The 13,625-nt window shown below is 42.1% G+C and overlaps 1 protein-coding gene across 10 annotated transcripts in view; it reads right to left on the reverse strand.

Annotated features, from left to right (window-relative positions):
- ANKRD26 (ankyrin repeat domain containing 26) overlaps positions 1–12,714 on the reverse strand; it is a 62,118-nt gene extending 49,404 nt beyond the window's left edge. For 3 of the 10 annotated variants that reach the window (XR_013991145.1, XR_013991146.1, XM_081023393.1), the window contains exons 1-11: positions 12,235–12,712; positions 9,301–9,415; positions 8,906–9,079; positions 7,905–8,011; positions 6,531–6,668; positions 6,036–6,178; positions 2,703–2,753; positions 1,018–1,051; positions 874–937; positions 348–408; positions 42–241 (exon numbers count right to left, since the gene is read on the reverse strand). Coding sequence is in view for 8 of the 10 variants with exons in the window: in XM_081023393.1 (XP_080879519.1) it covers positions 42–241; positions 348–408; positions 874–937; positions 1,018–1,051; positions 2,703–2,753; positions 6,036–6,178; positions 6,531–6,668; positions 7,905–8,011; positions 8,906–9,079; positions 9,301–9,415; positions 12,235–12,491 (1,344 nt within the window). In the remaining 2 variants the exon portion in view is untranslated. Of the gene's footprint in view, positions 1–41; positions 242–347; positions 409–873; positions 938–1,017; positions 1,052–2,702; positions 2,754–6,035; positions 6,179–6,530; positions 6,669–7,904; positions 8,012–8,905; positions 9,080–9,300; positions 9,416–12,234 lie in introns of all 10 variants that reach the window. The other 7 variants (XM_081023397.1, XM_081023398.1, XM_081023395.1 and 4 more) reach the window with 6 other exon arrangements.
- Between the last annotated feature and the right edge of the window lie 911 nt (positions 12,715–13,625).

The following is a 13,625-nucleotide window of genomic DNA, read 5'->3' on the forward strand; positions in this document are numbered from 1 at the left end:
AAACATATGATAGATTGAAACTTGTAAATTAATTTTTTTACCTGCTTAGGGTCCAGTTTGGGAGTCATCTGGGAACACTTTGAAAAGGAGCCGGGTGAGGACAGAACAGGATGAGGAAAGGATTGAACTTGGAACAAAGGCTTAGGAAGGGACTTTCTCAGATCTTCAGCTTCAGAATCTGATTTATTCTGTTGTGAAATGGCTATAGGTTCTGCTCTGATAATGCTACTTTTCTCATCTACTACATCAAAATACAAACACACACACAAAATTAAACACAGGAGAAATAATTATTTTTAAAAATTGCTCAAGCAAGTTATAAGAAACCTGTTTTACAGGCAACTTACCATTTTTCTTGATTTGCTGGGAAAGATTCATTATCTGAGCCAAACTTGGTTTCTCTGGTTTCTGGAAACAAAATTTAAGCATGTTAAGATTTAGCTGAAGCAACACTTCACATATTCTATTTTTAACAAGGCCACATTATGTTGTTTCTTTCTCAGCAGTGGGTGAAGAAAGCTCCAAGACTTTTACATAATGACCCATCACTGGAGTTATCAATCAATCAATGGATCAATCAATCAACCAATGTGTTTATTATGGCAAAAAGCCAGCCTATTTAAACCATAATTTCTGCATAATTCTCTACATAAACAATAAGAACAATCAATCTGGGGTTTAATAATCAATATATTAATTAAGTGTACTTAAAATATGTACATCGCTGGAGTTAGAGTTTGCAAACAGGGGAAAACTCACAGGCGAACAAAAAACACTGATCACCCTGGTTGAGGTATGGTGTAGTACCAATAGCAGATGGTGGACCCAAGTCTAACAGGATGGTTCAACTGACTTCTGCAAGTTATAACATACCTTAGGACTAAAATCTTCTTCTTCTGAAGAAATCCAGCTGTCATTATCTGCTTTTCCAGAATCTCTGAAATGAACATTTAAAAATCAGAATAAAAATCCAGTTTTGTAGAACTAATTTTATCTAAAGCAAATATAAAATCTTACCTGAATGAATCTCCAAAGGAATGGTCATCAATAACTGTTTAAAAAGCATGCACAATAAAAACATAAAAATCAAGACAATGAATAAACTTTAAGGAACAATTTCAGTTAAAATGTTTTAAACTGTACAAATCTCTAAAGATATCAAGGTACAAAGATAAATTATATTTAAAAATCTGAAAATAACTGCCTTGTGCACTTCTGTACATGTTCACTAGCTAAATAAAAAACAGCAAGCATGCATCTAAGATTCCCCCATTGTAAAGCTTATCACTCCCTATGGTATTGGGAATGGTGGAAATGCACGACCATTTAGCATACAAATCCATAATCAACGATATACATGGCTACAAGTGTGCATAAATAGAAGGACCTATGTAAACACAACTCCTTTTCAAGTCATGGCTTTCTGATTGCATCAATGTAAAAAAAATGGCTCCATAGGCATATCTTTATTTTAATTGTGAAGTTGTCTTTAAAGCCAAAGTACAAGAAAGTTTCACATTCACAGATGCCTCGATGTGTATTTGGGGCCTTGTTGAAAGGCAGGTAAGAATTTTCTTTAAAAAATCAATCAATAAAACAAGCACACAAGCCACCTTCCATGTTGGGAGTAATTTTGAGCACTCACACTATCTCAATTCCAAATGGCTGGGTCTTTCTGAGCCTTTTGGGGAAATTCTGAGGGAAAAGAAATCAGAGCTTTCCGCAAGAGTTATCCAAAGCTCAAAAAGTTCTTGTTTATGAAAGTTCTACCATTGTCAGCCCTATTGTCTTCCAAAATTACTTGTTTCAGGGGCAGGGGGTGGGTAGGAAATGCAAAGTACTTTTCCTAAATTTCCAGCTCTCTGCAAAGAAAGCTACTGAGCCTGTTCATCATGCATGAGAACTCTGGAAATTCTCTCCCCTCTCTCAATAGATAAATCAAGGAGATTGAAGAATGTCACTTCCTATAACAGGCTGAAAAGGAATGAGAAGCTACACAGAAGAAACAGCCCACATCCTAACACTGGATAGTGCACGGAGAAACAACTTTCAGAGACCAAAGATACAATTCACTCATCCAAATTACCTCTGCTGACATGTAACACTGTGAGCGCTAGTTAAGCAAGGCCATTACCCTATGGATGAGAAGTTCCTCACTGCCTGAGGAACATTCTCTGTGAAGCTTAGACAATCCCATCATGTGCACAATGGGAGCTCTAGCGTACAGTGGATCCAAGTAGTACAGAACAGCAGCAATAGCTTCTAAATCATTCACTCTTGAAGAGAACAATATACCAAGGGCTAAATTAGATGATAGGTAAAATGAGAAATTGCATTTCACATTTCTGCATTTTAAAACAAATTGCAGATATGGGGATGTTGATCAGACCCAAGTCCATGAAAGATAAAACTGATGCTTATAGCAACTTCTTCCCCAGGAAGAAAAGAATGGGGGGGGGGGACGACAACTATGGGAGGGGGAGAGGATTTAAGCATCCATCCTTGGTTGTCATATTTCTCAATCCTGACACACACAAACCCATCATCTAGTTTGGCCGTTATTTCCACATCAGCTTGCTACAATTGAACTAGATACTACGGATTTTCTAAAAGCAGTAAGCACAAACCAAAGCAGGGAATCTGAATTAAAAATCTAAATCTAAATGAATCATTACATATTTGACCCTTGGAGACTGTTATACCTTTCCCTGAATCTCCTGCTGTTTGACTGAGTGTCAGGTGCACTTGTCTATCTATTTAGGCCAAGGCATGGAAGGAATAGATAAAAACAGTGAATTCATAAAACAATTACAAATATAGAAACAGAAATACACATATAAACTAACAAGTTATTCAATGTAATGAGTATGCTGCAATGAAAAACAAACCACCAATTCAAGTTCAAGAAAGGCAAATCATCCAACTCTCTCCCCCACTCAGATATTTGGATTTCCCCACTTCTCATAAAAGATCAAAGACACAACTAGAGATAAAAAATGTAGTTTGGAAAGGTGTAACTGATACATTTAGTTCTCTGCTTGGGAATACAGCACCTGATCACCACATTAATAGATATGATCCTCCCCCCCCCCCCCCCCAAGTAGACTGGCTACCAATACAGGGCATGAAAGTTTTCCATTCCATTTAGCATTATTTGCCTGCGAATCTGGAGCTGGTCTTAACAAGTGTGAAAGCACGTTTTTTTCTCCTTACATATTTTGGTAGATTACATAGATTAATGTATTGAGAAGAATATGCTAACATTCTTGTCTTATTTCTCAGGAGGCACTTCTAAGATAGCAGTATAAGTCCAGCTGAGATAAATGTGGCTCACTTCCAGTTAAATGAGTACTATATAGGATTGCAGCTTCTCAGGATACAAAGCGGGTGGGCCTAGCTAATCCTCCTGACCCTTCCAGCATTTCGGTATGTTACAACAACCGAAATAAATTCTCTCATGCTACAAACTTACTCTAGAGCAATTTATAAACATCAATTAAGAAGAGACACTTTAGTATTCACTTTTGTTATATATACAGGCAGGAAGCTTCCTGATCATTCCTTTAAAAAAAGTGACAATGTTGAAGGAAAGACTTACATTGTATCAGTGTTTCCTAAGAAATGAAAATGTAATTTTAACAGTTGGAAAACACCAAACTAAACAGTTAAAACAGGATTAAGGGGCACATGAGGCATACACACACACACATATATGTAAAAAAGGTAAATGTAAAGGATCCCTGGACAGTAGGATGCAGAAACAAACGTCTGTCCCCCAACAGCCCCCTGCATAACAATTGAGCTCGTTCCATTAGGAGCAACAGAAGGTTTTTTTTAAAAATAAACCCAACTGCTGAGGAAGGAGGGGAAGATGTGCAGCAAAAGGAGAGCCGAGAAGGAAAAACGTAACCCTCCACATGTACTGCAATGCCATCAAATATTCATCCCATGCAGCATTTAATTAGGCTTGATGGGGGCGGGGAAGTATCTCAATGCCTCCAACGAAACAGCGTTTTTAAGTCCAATTACTGTGCAAGGGTGTGAGGATCCTTGTTGAGATTACAGATGAAGAGGGAAAGATTAACTAACTGTAAAGAGGGTGTTGACAGTAAGTCTAAATGTGTATGTGCATCTCTCTCTCTGTGTATAAGGGCTGTGGGCATTATTGAATGAGTGTTATGAACATGTTACTTGTGAATATGCAGCAATTTGCATATGTATAAGAGTGTGCCAGGGGACTCATCCACTTTTTTATGTTAGTCCTGACCATGGCTGATATGCAGCCCCTGGGAGCTTAGACATTAGAAAACGCAACCCTTGGACCCGAAAAGATTCCCTACCCCTGGTTTATACTATGATAATTATGGTTAAAAAAATACGTATCCAACCTAGATTCCACCAGCTTATAGCTACTTTCTATGAGCACTGTTCATTTGGCTGTTTTGATACCATTATTGAGAACCCAGGGCTGTTGTTCAAATTGAATGCTGCTGGCAAGCTCGATATGCAGCCAGAAATTAAGCTGCCATCTCTCATTCCACAGTGCATTCAGAGACGTTATTATTACTATCATCATCATTATTTAATATATGAATCACTTCCCATGAGGGATCCTGAAGCAATTTACAATATTACTAGAAGTCAATAACCAAGACTCTTAGGTTTCTACTGCAGAAGTGACAGCACAAAGATATGAGATGAAATGCTGGCTGAAGCAAAGTTTTGATGTCCCCCCCCCCAAAAAAAAATCACCCCTTTCAGTTTAACATGCTATGTTTAGGGATTTCCATGGTCACTTAAGCTCCAAAATGCTGGGAAGTTACAACTGCTAAGGGCCACATCCTTAGCAATGTTTTATTTAGGCAATATGAATATGGCATGGTATCATATGTTTTGGTTAGTTGAAGTTTCACCACTACCTTAAAGCTTTCAGTGGCAGGGGGGGTAGACTTAAGCCTCAGACTTCTCTGTACACCAGAAAATGCAACTGAATCCATCATGCAACCAAAGCTACTGAACTTGCAAGCAATACCCTCCACACAGAATGACAGAGCTAGAAGTGACCTTGTAACTCATCTTTCCTTTTAACCCATTAAATAAGTGAATAGGCAGGATGTGTTGCACTAGCTGCAGCATGATGTCTCACATGAAGGTAGGTACATAATGTTTCAAAGCAGCATTGTGGCAATCATTTTTCGTATCAGGGCCTAGCTCTGTAAATACACACACACACTAAGTCTGCGGATCAAAGAGTGAATCTTCCTTGCAAGATACTGAACTTCTTTTTATTTTAATAAGCAGACACCCCACGAAGAACAAAAAAGTAATCCTAGTGTACTGCTGTTTTGATTCTTGTACCTTGTCATGGAATTTGCTTCTCCCCAAAATGACCCCCCCTTCCCAAGTCCCACCCCCCTTTCCCCATTGGGGGAGATATTATGATTAAGTTCAGGATTACAATGAGGGTTTAAGAGGACAAATACTTATTAATTACTTCTATAAAGTGTGTGTATAAACTTAAATGCTTAAATGCGATATTTTTTACTAAGCAGCCAACAACACAAAGTAACTGCAATATTATAGAAGCTGTTCTATTCTAGCCCCTCAAATATGGCATACATTTAACTAAGTTTGCATATAGCTACAGTGTAACTCAGTAGCCTAAAGCCTGAATTCTTCAGGTGCCATAAACTTTAAGAAATCCTTAGACGCACACACACTCATTCTGCACTATATTAACATACTGTACAGGCTTGTTTCAGGATGAAAACTCGAACAAACCCTAGGAGAAGGCACACAGAAGCCGTGAGGAATGTGGCTACTCTGAAATGAACAAGGGTTTAAACTAACTGACCTTCAAATTCCCTTCCAACTCTCATCATTTTGTGATTATTATTAGTTGCCAGTTGGGTACTTGAAACATAGAAAGGGTAGCTTCAGTTTGCCTGATCACTTCAGTTGAATAAATTCCATTTCGGAACAAGGAGAGATTCTCTTGTTTTAGTATATAAATTTTTTAGTATATAAAATCGTACCTTCTTTGTTTGTAGCTGGTGCGCCCAACATGCCAGAATATCCAGGTTTTTCTGGGCTGCTCAATAAAGTTAAGACTTTTTGATCTCCAGAGCTCTGTTCTTTATTTTTGTAGTTAGAAAATTCAGATACATATTGTAGAAGACTAAGGGGTAGAAGTGAGATAATTTTTACAAATCATGACAATACAAACAATTGATTCTTCATGAAGAGAATAAGAACATACCTCAAACCAGAAGAACAGTTTTACATCAACTCAAGGAGTAAAACTCTAACTTTTGAAAGGGTCTTTGACTTTCTAACGATCCACTCTCACATAACAGTTGATCCATTTATTTATTTGTGTGTGTGTGTGTGTGTGTGTGCGCGCGCACACACACACACACACACAAGTAGCTAAATAAATAGATATTTTCATTCCAGCAATGACTGAAAAAATTCAACCTATTTATTTTATGGTCAATGAATAATCTTAAATGTTAGAAATAAAAGCTTACATGGGATCTCCGCTATTCAGAGCATAATCCTTTGTTGACCATCCACTTCCATCTCTATGAAAAACATCTGAGCCATGTCGAAGAAGAATGTTTGTTAAATCACGGTTTTTTTCAGAAGCAGCAGTCAACAGTGGAGTTCTGAAACAGAAAGGGCAAGAACGGCTGAATTTTATTGATGAATTTAACTTAGATCTTCTACCCACTGCTGGTTAACAGAATACAAACCAAGTTCTGCTACACTGGAAATAATGTAGATAAGGCAAGGCATCCCTCCACCCATCTTTGTTAAACTCTGCCAGTAGTGAGTGGGACCAGTGTTGCAGAACTCTCAACTGTGCCTATCTAAATCCAGCACAGGTGTAAGCTACCACTAGTGGAATCCCTGCTACTAGTAGTCAGGGCATACTCACAGAATCTGGTGTTTCGGGGTGGGCACTCTGAAGGCTCCTGCCCGATACTAATAGGCAGGGAGTTCCAACGTGCAGGTGCTGCCACACCAAAAGACTGATTTCTTACAAATGTGGAACGTGTATTATGTGGCACCTGTATTAGTGCTGATTCCACCAATCAAACTGGTCAAGTGGGCATACATGAGGTAAGGCGATCTTGCAGGTGAATTGGTCCCAAGTTCTTAAGGGCTTTATATACTAATAGTAATGGCTTGAACAAATCAGCAACCAGTGTGAATCTGAGCACAGGTGTTATATACTGACAAGGTCTCACTCCTGTCAGCAACTGTGCTGCACCATTCTGCACTAAATGCAGCTTCCGAATCAGGCACAAGGGAAGCCCCACATAGAGCACATTACAAGACTGGGGTGAAGGTATAAATGGAGGTGTAAACCAGGTTGCCAAAAAGGACGGAGTAGGAAGCATGGAAATGAGAGTCAAGAAGAAAGCAGGAACATGAAAGGGTGGGCAGCACAGGAAGGAAGGTCTATACAGATACTCTCTTTTTTTGGTCAAGATTAGGCTACTATATCGTTACACCAGCAAAGCAACATTTCAGAATGAGACTCAAAGTTTATTCACTACAGCAGCCTTTGTCCACATTAGCATACTAGTTAAAGGTTGTGAAATTCTACTGCAAGAATAAAAACATGAAGAGCTGGTGATTATTAAGAACAGACCCTACCTCAAATCCGCTCCAAAAGGTTGGAGGAACCTACAAAGCAGATTGCAGGGGGGGTCTACAGGGCACATGGTGGGAGAACTTTTGTTGCAAGAGTAGAAGTAGTTCTGCAAGTGCAATTACTTTCTTGCATACAACCCATAGCCTCTTCATATATTACAGTTCCTAGGACAGAAACTACAACAGTTTTCTTTAGAAATAGTCCTTAAGTCTTTAGATCAGATAAATGAATCAGACTGTACCTTCCTGAGTTATCTGTGGCATTTACAGAAGCTCCTTCTTCCAAAAGAAACTCTACAGTTTCTCGATTGTTTTCTGTGACAGCAACAATTAGAGGAGTATTCCCATCCTGTAAGCATAAAACTGAATTAGCAGACAAAATTTGCAATACACACGTATTTACTGTTTTCCATAGAACTTGAGGAATTTGTGTGTGGACCAAAGTTGTCTGCCTCCAACAGAGCTTGCACAAAGTAAGGTGGGAGAACAAGTCTGAAGGTGAGGGGAGCTCCTTTAGACAGTGTTCTTCAATCCAGAGTTCTCAGATATTGTTGAACTACAACTCCCACCATTCCCAACAGCTTGCTAAGCTGTCTAGGGATGACCGAAATTGAAGACCAACACAGCTGGGAACCATATAATATAATATAATATAATATAATATAATATAATATAATATAATATAATATAAGGTTCCCAGCTATGTTATATTATATTATATTATAATTAAAATTTATATGCCACACTATAATCACAGGTCTCATTGAAGAATACTGCCTTAAGAAAGGCCTCTAGGGCTTTGTGCACCCAAACTAGTACTATACAAGGTGCTAAAAGCACATAGGATGGCTTCAGGCTTCTTTGAATTACTCTCTTCCCACTTCAGTAACCAACGGCAGGACAGGGCAGTGCCACTCCCTAATTACTCTGAGTAGGTCTCTCTCTTCTCCTTCCTGTTACCACAGAGGGGAATCATTTGAATACTATAGTACTCAACCCAGAACCAGCATGCTATGGTTTCACATGAATTCTTGGTAAATTGTACATGTTGCACTTGTAGATTGGGGGTGAGTGGGTAATATACAAAAGTTACTCATTACAATGTTCTCTTGCCACAAAAGACAAGTTGCATGCAAGTTGACAACATAAGCAAAATTATTTTTCTTCAATAAACTATTTTAACATTCAAAAGAGCATTCAGAAGCAAAAATTATTTTATGGTAGTCAGCTAATTTTACTTTACCTCATTCTGTGCTTCAATATCAGCATTATATTTAAGGAGATGTTTTGTAATAGCTACACCAGAATTAGCAGCAGCAAAGTGGAGGGCAGTATTACTGTGAGCATCCACAATATTAGGGTCTGCTCCGTTCTCAAGCAGATAAATTGCACAAAATTCCTGCTGGCATTGTACAGCCTGCAACAATTAAAGAAAGGAAATTAGGTCCACAAATGATGTTAATACAAACAAATATTTAATGCTGTCGGACTTTAATGAAACATGAAGCAATAACTTTAACTTTATAATAATTAACTTATTGATGGTTGTCATTAACAAAAAAAGTGGTAGTAAACTGGTATTTTCAACTAGATATGGCATTTATAGAATGTGGTATTGTATTACTGTTTCATACATACCTTCATTAATGGAGTTTTCCCTTCATTATCACGGAAATTTAGTTGGCATTTGTTGCCTACCAAGAAAGCAACAATATCTGTATATCCACCGGCACAGGCAAGATGCAAAGGTGTTCTGGAAGGCATACCATTGAGTACAATCAATACATCACTCAGAACAGCAAGAGTTTTTCCTATGTGTTATTTGACTTAATATTTGTTATCTTATACTTTTGGTTTTGCCCATTTCCCCCTCACAACAACCCTAAAAGTAAAGCCTGAGAGATTATTGATTGACACAGTTATTAAACTTCATGGGACAAGTATGGTCACAACTTAATAAAGACTCCCCACACCTACTGTTTCTCGTGGTCAATATTAGTGCATTATTTACATTATTTTTTTATTGAGTAAAAAGTTGCAAGAAGTTAGCAGGTGCCTGAAAATAGTGAGGCAAGAACAACCCCAAGGAATGTACAGTGGTACCTCGGGTTAAGTACTTAATTCGTTCTGGAGGTCTGTACTTAACCTGAAACTGTTCTTAACCTGAAGCACCACTTTAGCTAATGGGGCCTCCTGCAGCCGCTGCGTCGCCAGAGCACGATTTCTGTTCTCATCCTGAAGCAAAGTTCTTAACCTGAAGCACTATTTCTGGGTTAGCGGAATGTGTAACCTGAAGCGTATGTAACCTGAAGCGTATGTAACCTGAGGTACCACTGTACTGAAGGGGCTGAAGACTCCAAGACTGCTTTACACAATCCCTGCATTCTACCCTGTAAGGGAAACATCATCCAAATGACCAATTATTTCCTACTCAGAAGCATCTTTAGCCGCTGCTTTTTAAGACACATAGTTTAGCTATGCTCCTATTCATGTAATGTTAGGGGCAGACTTTGGTACTCTTTCATAATATGGCCTCCTGTGTGAGCCCAAAATTTGGTGCCCCCTAATAAATATTCCCAATCACAAATCTTCTCAATTTTGCACCCCCTCAGTTCAGCACCCTGTGCGAGGGAACTGCCCGACCCACCCTAAATCCAGATTTTAAGCATTCAAAGGCGTTATGTGATATTTGCAGGGGTGCCAACTTAAATAAAATATTTTCGGCGGGGGGAAGAAAGCTGTGCCCCGCATAACAGATCACATGATGCAGCACACATACACATTTGAATGGCAATGCCCCTCAACTTGGGGGGTGGCCTTCTCAAATATTTTATTGGGATGGCTCGAAGGGACCTTGGCCCCTAGGAGTTGGCTCCTATGGCTCTTTGGACACAAGTGAACCACTGAAAAAGTGCTCCGGCGTCCAGGATGCAGTGGGTTCAGGGTCAGGAACCGACCAAGGTGGTGCCCGAATTCGTTGCTTAGGGGTACTGCCCCCCTTCTCAACTTAGCCTACCTCACAGGGCTACTGTGAAGATACAGCGGAGGGACTGCTGCGTATATCACCCTGCCCTCCTTCCAGGGGTGCCAACTTGAATAAAATATTGGACGACAACAGGTAAGCCCCACCCCGCATAATCAGTCAACAAGACATGGTGCACACACATCACTTGAATAGCCATGCCCAGCAACTTGGGGCTGGCCCCCTCGAATATTTTATGGGGGGGGCAAAGTGACGTCAGCCCTTAGGAGTTGGCTCCTACGGATCTTTGAACCACTAAAAAAGTGCTCCGGTGTCCAGGATGAGGATGCAGAGGGTTCAGGGCCAGGCACCAACCAAGGAGGGGACTGAATTCCTTGCTTAGGAGGTACTATCACTCACTCTCTCTCTTGACTTGGCCTACCTCATAGGACTACTGTGAAGATACAGTGACTGTTGCTTATATCACCTGGCATTCCTTCAATTGGTGCCAACTTGAATAAAGTATTGGGGAGACGAGGACTGGCCCCCTCAAATATTTTAGGGGGGGCAAAGGGACCTCAACCCCTAGGAGCTGGCTCCAGTACATTTCCGAGCACAATTTAAAGTGTTGGTGTTGACCTTTAAAGCCCTAAACAGCCTTGGCCCAGTATACCCGAAGGAGCATCTCCACCCCCATCGTTCTGCCCGGATGCTGAGGTCCAGCGCCGAAGGCCTTCTGGCGGTTCCCTCACTGTGAGAAGCAAAGCTACAGGGAACCAGGCAGAGGGCCTTCTTGGTAGTGGCACCCGCTCTGTGGAACGCTCTCCCATCAGATGTCAAAGAGATAAATAACTACCTGACATTCAGAAGACATCCAAAGGCAGCCCTGTTCAGGGAAGTTTTTAATGTGTGACATTTTAGTGTATTTTTGGTTTTTGTTGGAAGCTGCCCAGAGTGTCTGGGGAAACCCAGCCAGATGGGCGGGGTACAAATAATAAATTATTATTATTACTATTATGGATCTTTGAACCATTGAAAAAGCAATCTGCGGCATTCAGGATGAGAATGCAGTGGGTTCAGGGCCAGGCACCGACCAAGGAGGGGACTGAATTCCTTGCTTTGGGGTACTGTCACTCACTCACTCACTCACTCTCGACTTGGACTACCTCACAGGGCTACTGTGAAGATACAGTGGAGTGACTGTACAGTGGTACCTCGGGTTAAGTACTTAATTCGTTCCGGAGGTCCATTCTTAACCTGAAACTGTTAAGCTGAAGCACTTTAGCTAATGGGGCCTCCCGCTGCCGCAGGAGCACAATTTCTGTTCTCATCCTGAAGCAAAGTTCTTAACCCGAGGTACTATTTCTGGATTAGCGGAGTCTGTAACCTGAAGTATATGTAACCTGAAGCGTATGTAACCCGAGGTACCACTGTATCTTCAAAGGAAGCAGCAGCAGACCAAGTTGAGAGCCAAATCGTGTAGGAGGAGGAGGAGGAGGAGGCGCTATATTCCCGAAACAACAACAATAATGATAATAAAATGCCAAGAATCCTCCTCCGGCTCAGATTCGGGGGGGGGGGGCGCCTTTTCCGCGGCTCTCCCTCATCACCTGGAGTCCTTATCCGGTTCGTTGATGTCGTGCCTCTGCACGAGCCGCTGCACGTCGCCCAGGCTCCCTTCGGCCGCTGCCCGGTGCAGCTGGCCCAACTCTTTCTTCCGCACCACGTAGGCGCCATCGCTGGCGAGGCACGAGGCGCAGGCGGACACGGCAACCTCGCCGACCGCTTCGCTAGACGCCGCCGCCGACGGCTGCTGCTCCGCCGCCCGCCTCTTCTTGAGCCTCAAGATCCCCTTCAGCCGCTTCATCCCTGTCGGCGGAGGCTGGGGGAAGGGAAGCGGGGCGGCGGCGGCGGGGCTCTCGGGGGGCGCAGCCGCCGGCCGACTGGACTCCCTCTCGCCGGGAAACGAAAGCGGCCCCTGACAGACATTCAACGGCCCATTGGCTAAACTGGGGATTGGGATGGGAGGAGAAGGCCGTCCGCGCGAGCCGCCAACCGCCGCCTCAGAACCGCGACGGTGGGCGGAGCGAGGAAAGCGCGGCTCGCAGCCAAGGCAACGGCTTTTTCCTCAGGGCGGAGCTACGCATGCGCTCGGAGAGAAAGGCTTTCCGCCAGCGAGGTCTCTTCCTTTTAAAGTGGCGCATGCGCGGCTGCCCTTGGAAGTTCCTCGGGTTCTCTTCCTCTCAGCCGCTCTTAAGTGCGCGTGGCTGGGTTGCCACGTGCGTTGCGTGCGAAGCCTTGGTTTGCCCCGGGGTTAAATGAGGAGGACTGCACGCGTGGCTCGAGACAAAAACTCTCTGTGGCTTTATTTCATGTGCTTTGTTTCACACAACTGTGCCCCATAGCTGTCAACGTTTCCCCTTTTTGAGTATTTTTTTTTTATTAAAGATTTTCTTGTTTTACAGAAGTATGTGTAATGTCTGTCGTATTTTTTCCATGTAACAGTTTTACAAATCTGTTTCATTTGTTGAGACATTAGGGGGAGGGGGGAAAGGGGTGGAGGGGGGGAAGATGGGTGGGGTAGGGGAAATTCCCTTATTCCGAATAGGATTCCTCGGAAGAAAAGCGAAAGGTTGACAGCTATGCTGTGCCCACTCCTACGCTGCGTTTGTATTGCTAGCCTCCACTGGCTGCGTTTTCAGTGTGCAGCATCCAACAGGTCGCTATCCTGGGAGCCTTTGTCCTGTTTGGGACTTTCTTTTATGGTGGTACCTCGGGTTACATACGCTTCAGGTTACAGATGCTTCAGGTTACAGACTCCGCTAACCCAGAAATAGTACCTCGGGTTAAGAACTTTGCTTCAGGATGAGAACAGAAATCGTGCTCAGGTTAAGAACAGTTTCAGGTTAAGAACGGACCTCCGGAACGAATTAAGTACTTAACCCGAGGTACCACTGTACTGCTGCGTACTGCTGAAGCCTTGCGAGGCAGCGGTGCGACA

The sequence above is a fragment of the Podarcis pityusensis genome (assembly GCF_964106645.2).
Source record: "Podarcis pityusensis genome assembly, chromosome: 10".
Lineage (NCBI taxonomy): Eukaryota > Metazoa > Chordata > Lepidosauria > Squamata > Lacertidae > Podarcis > Podarcis pityusensis.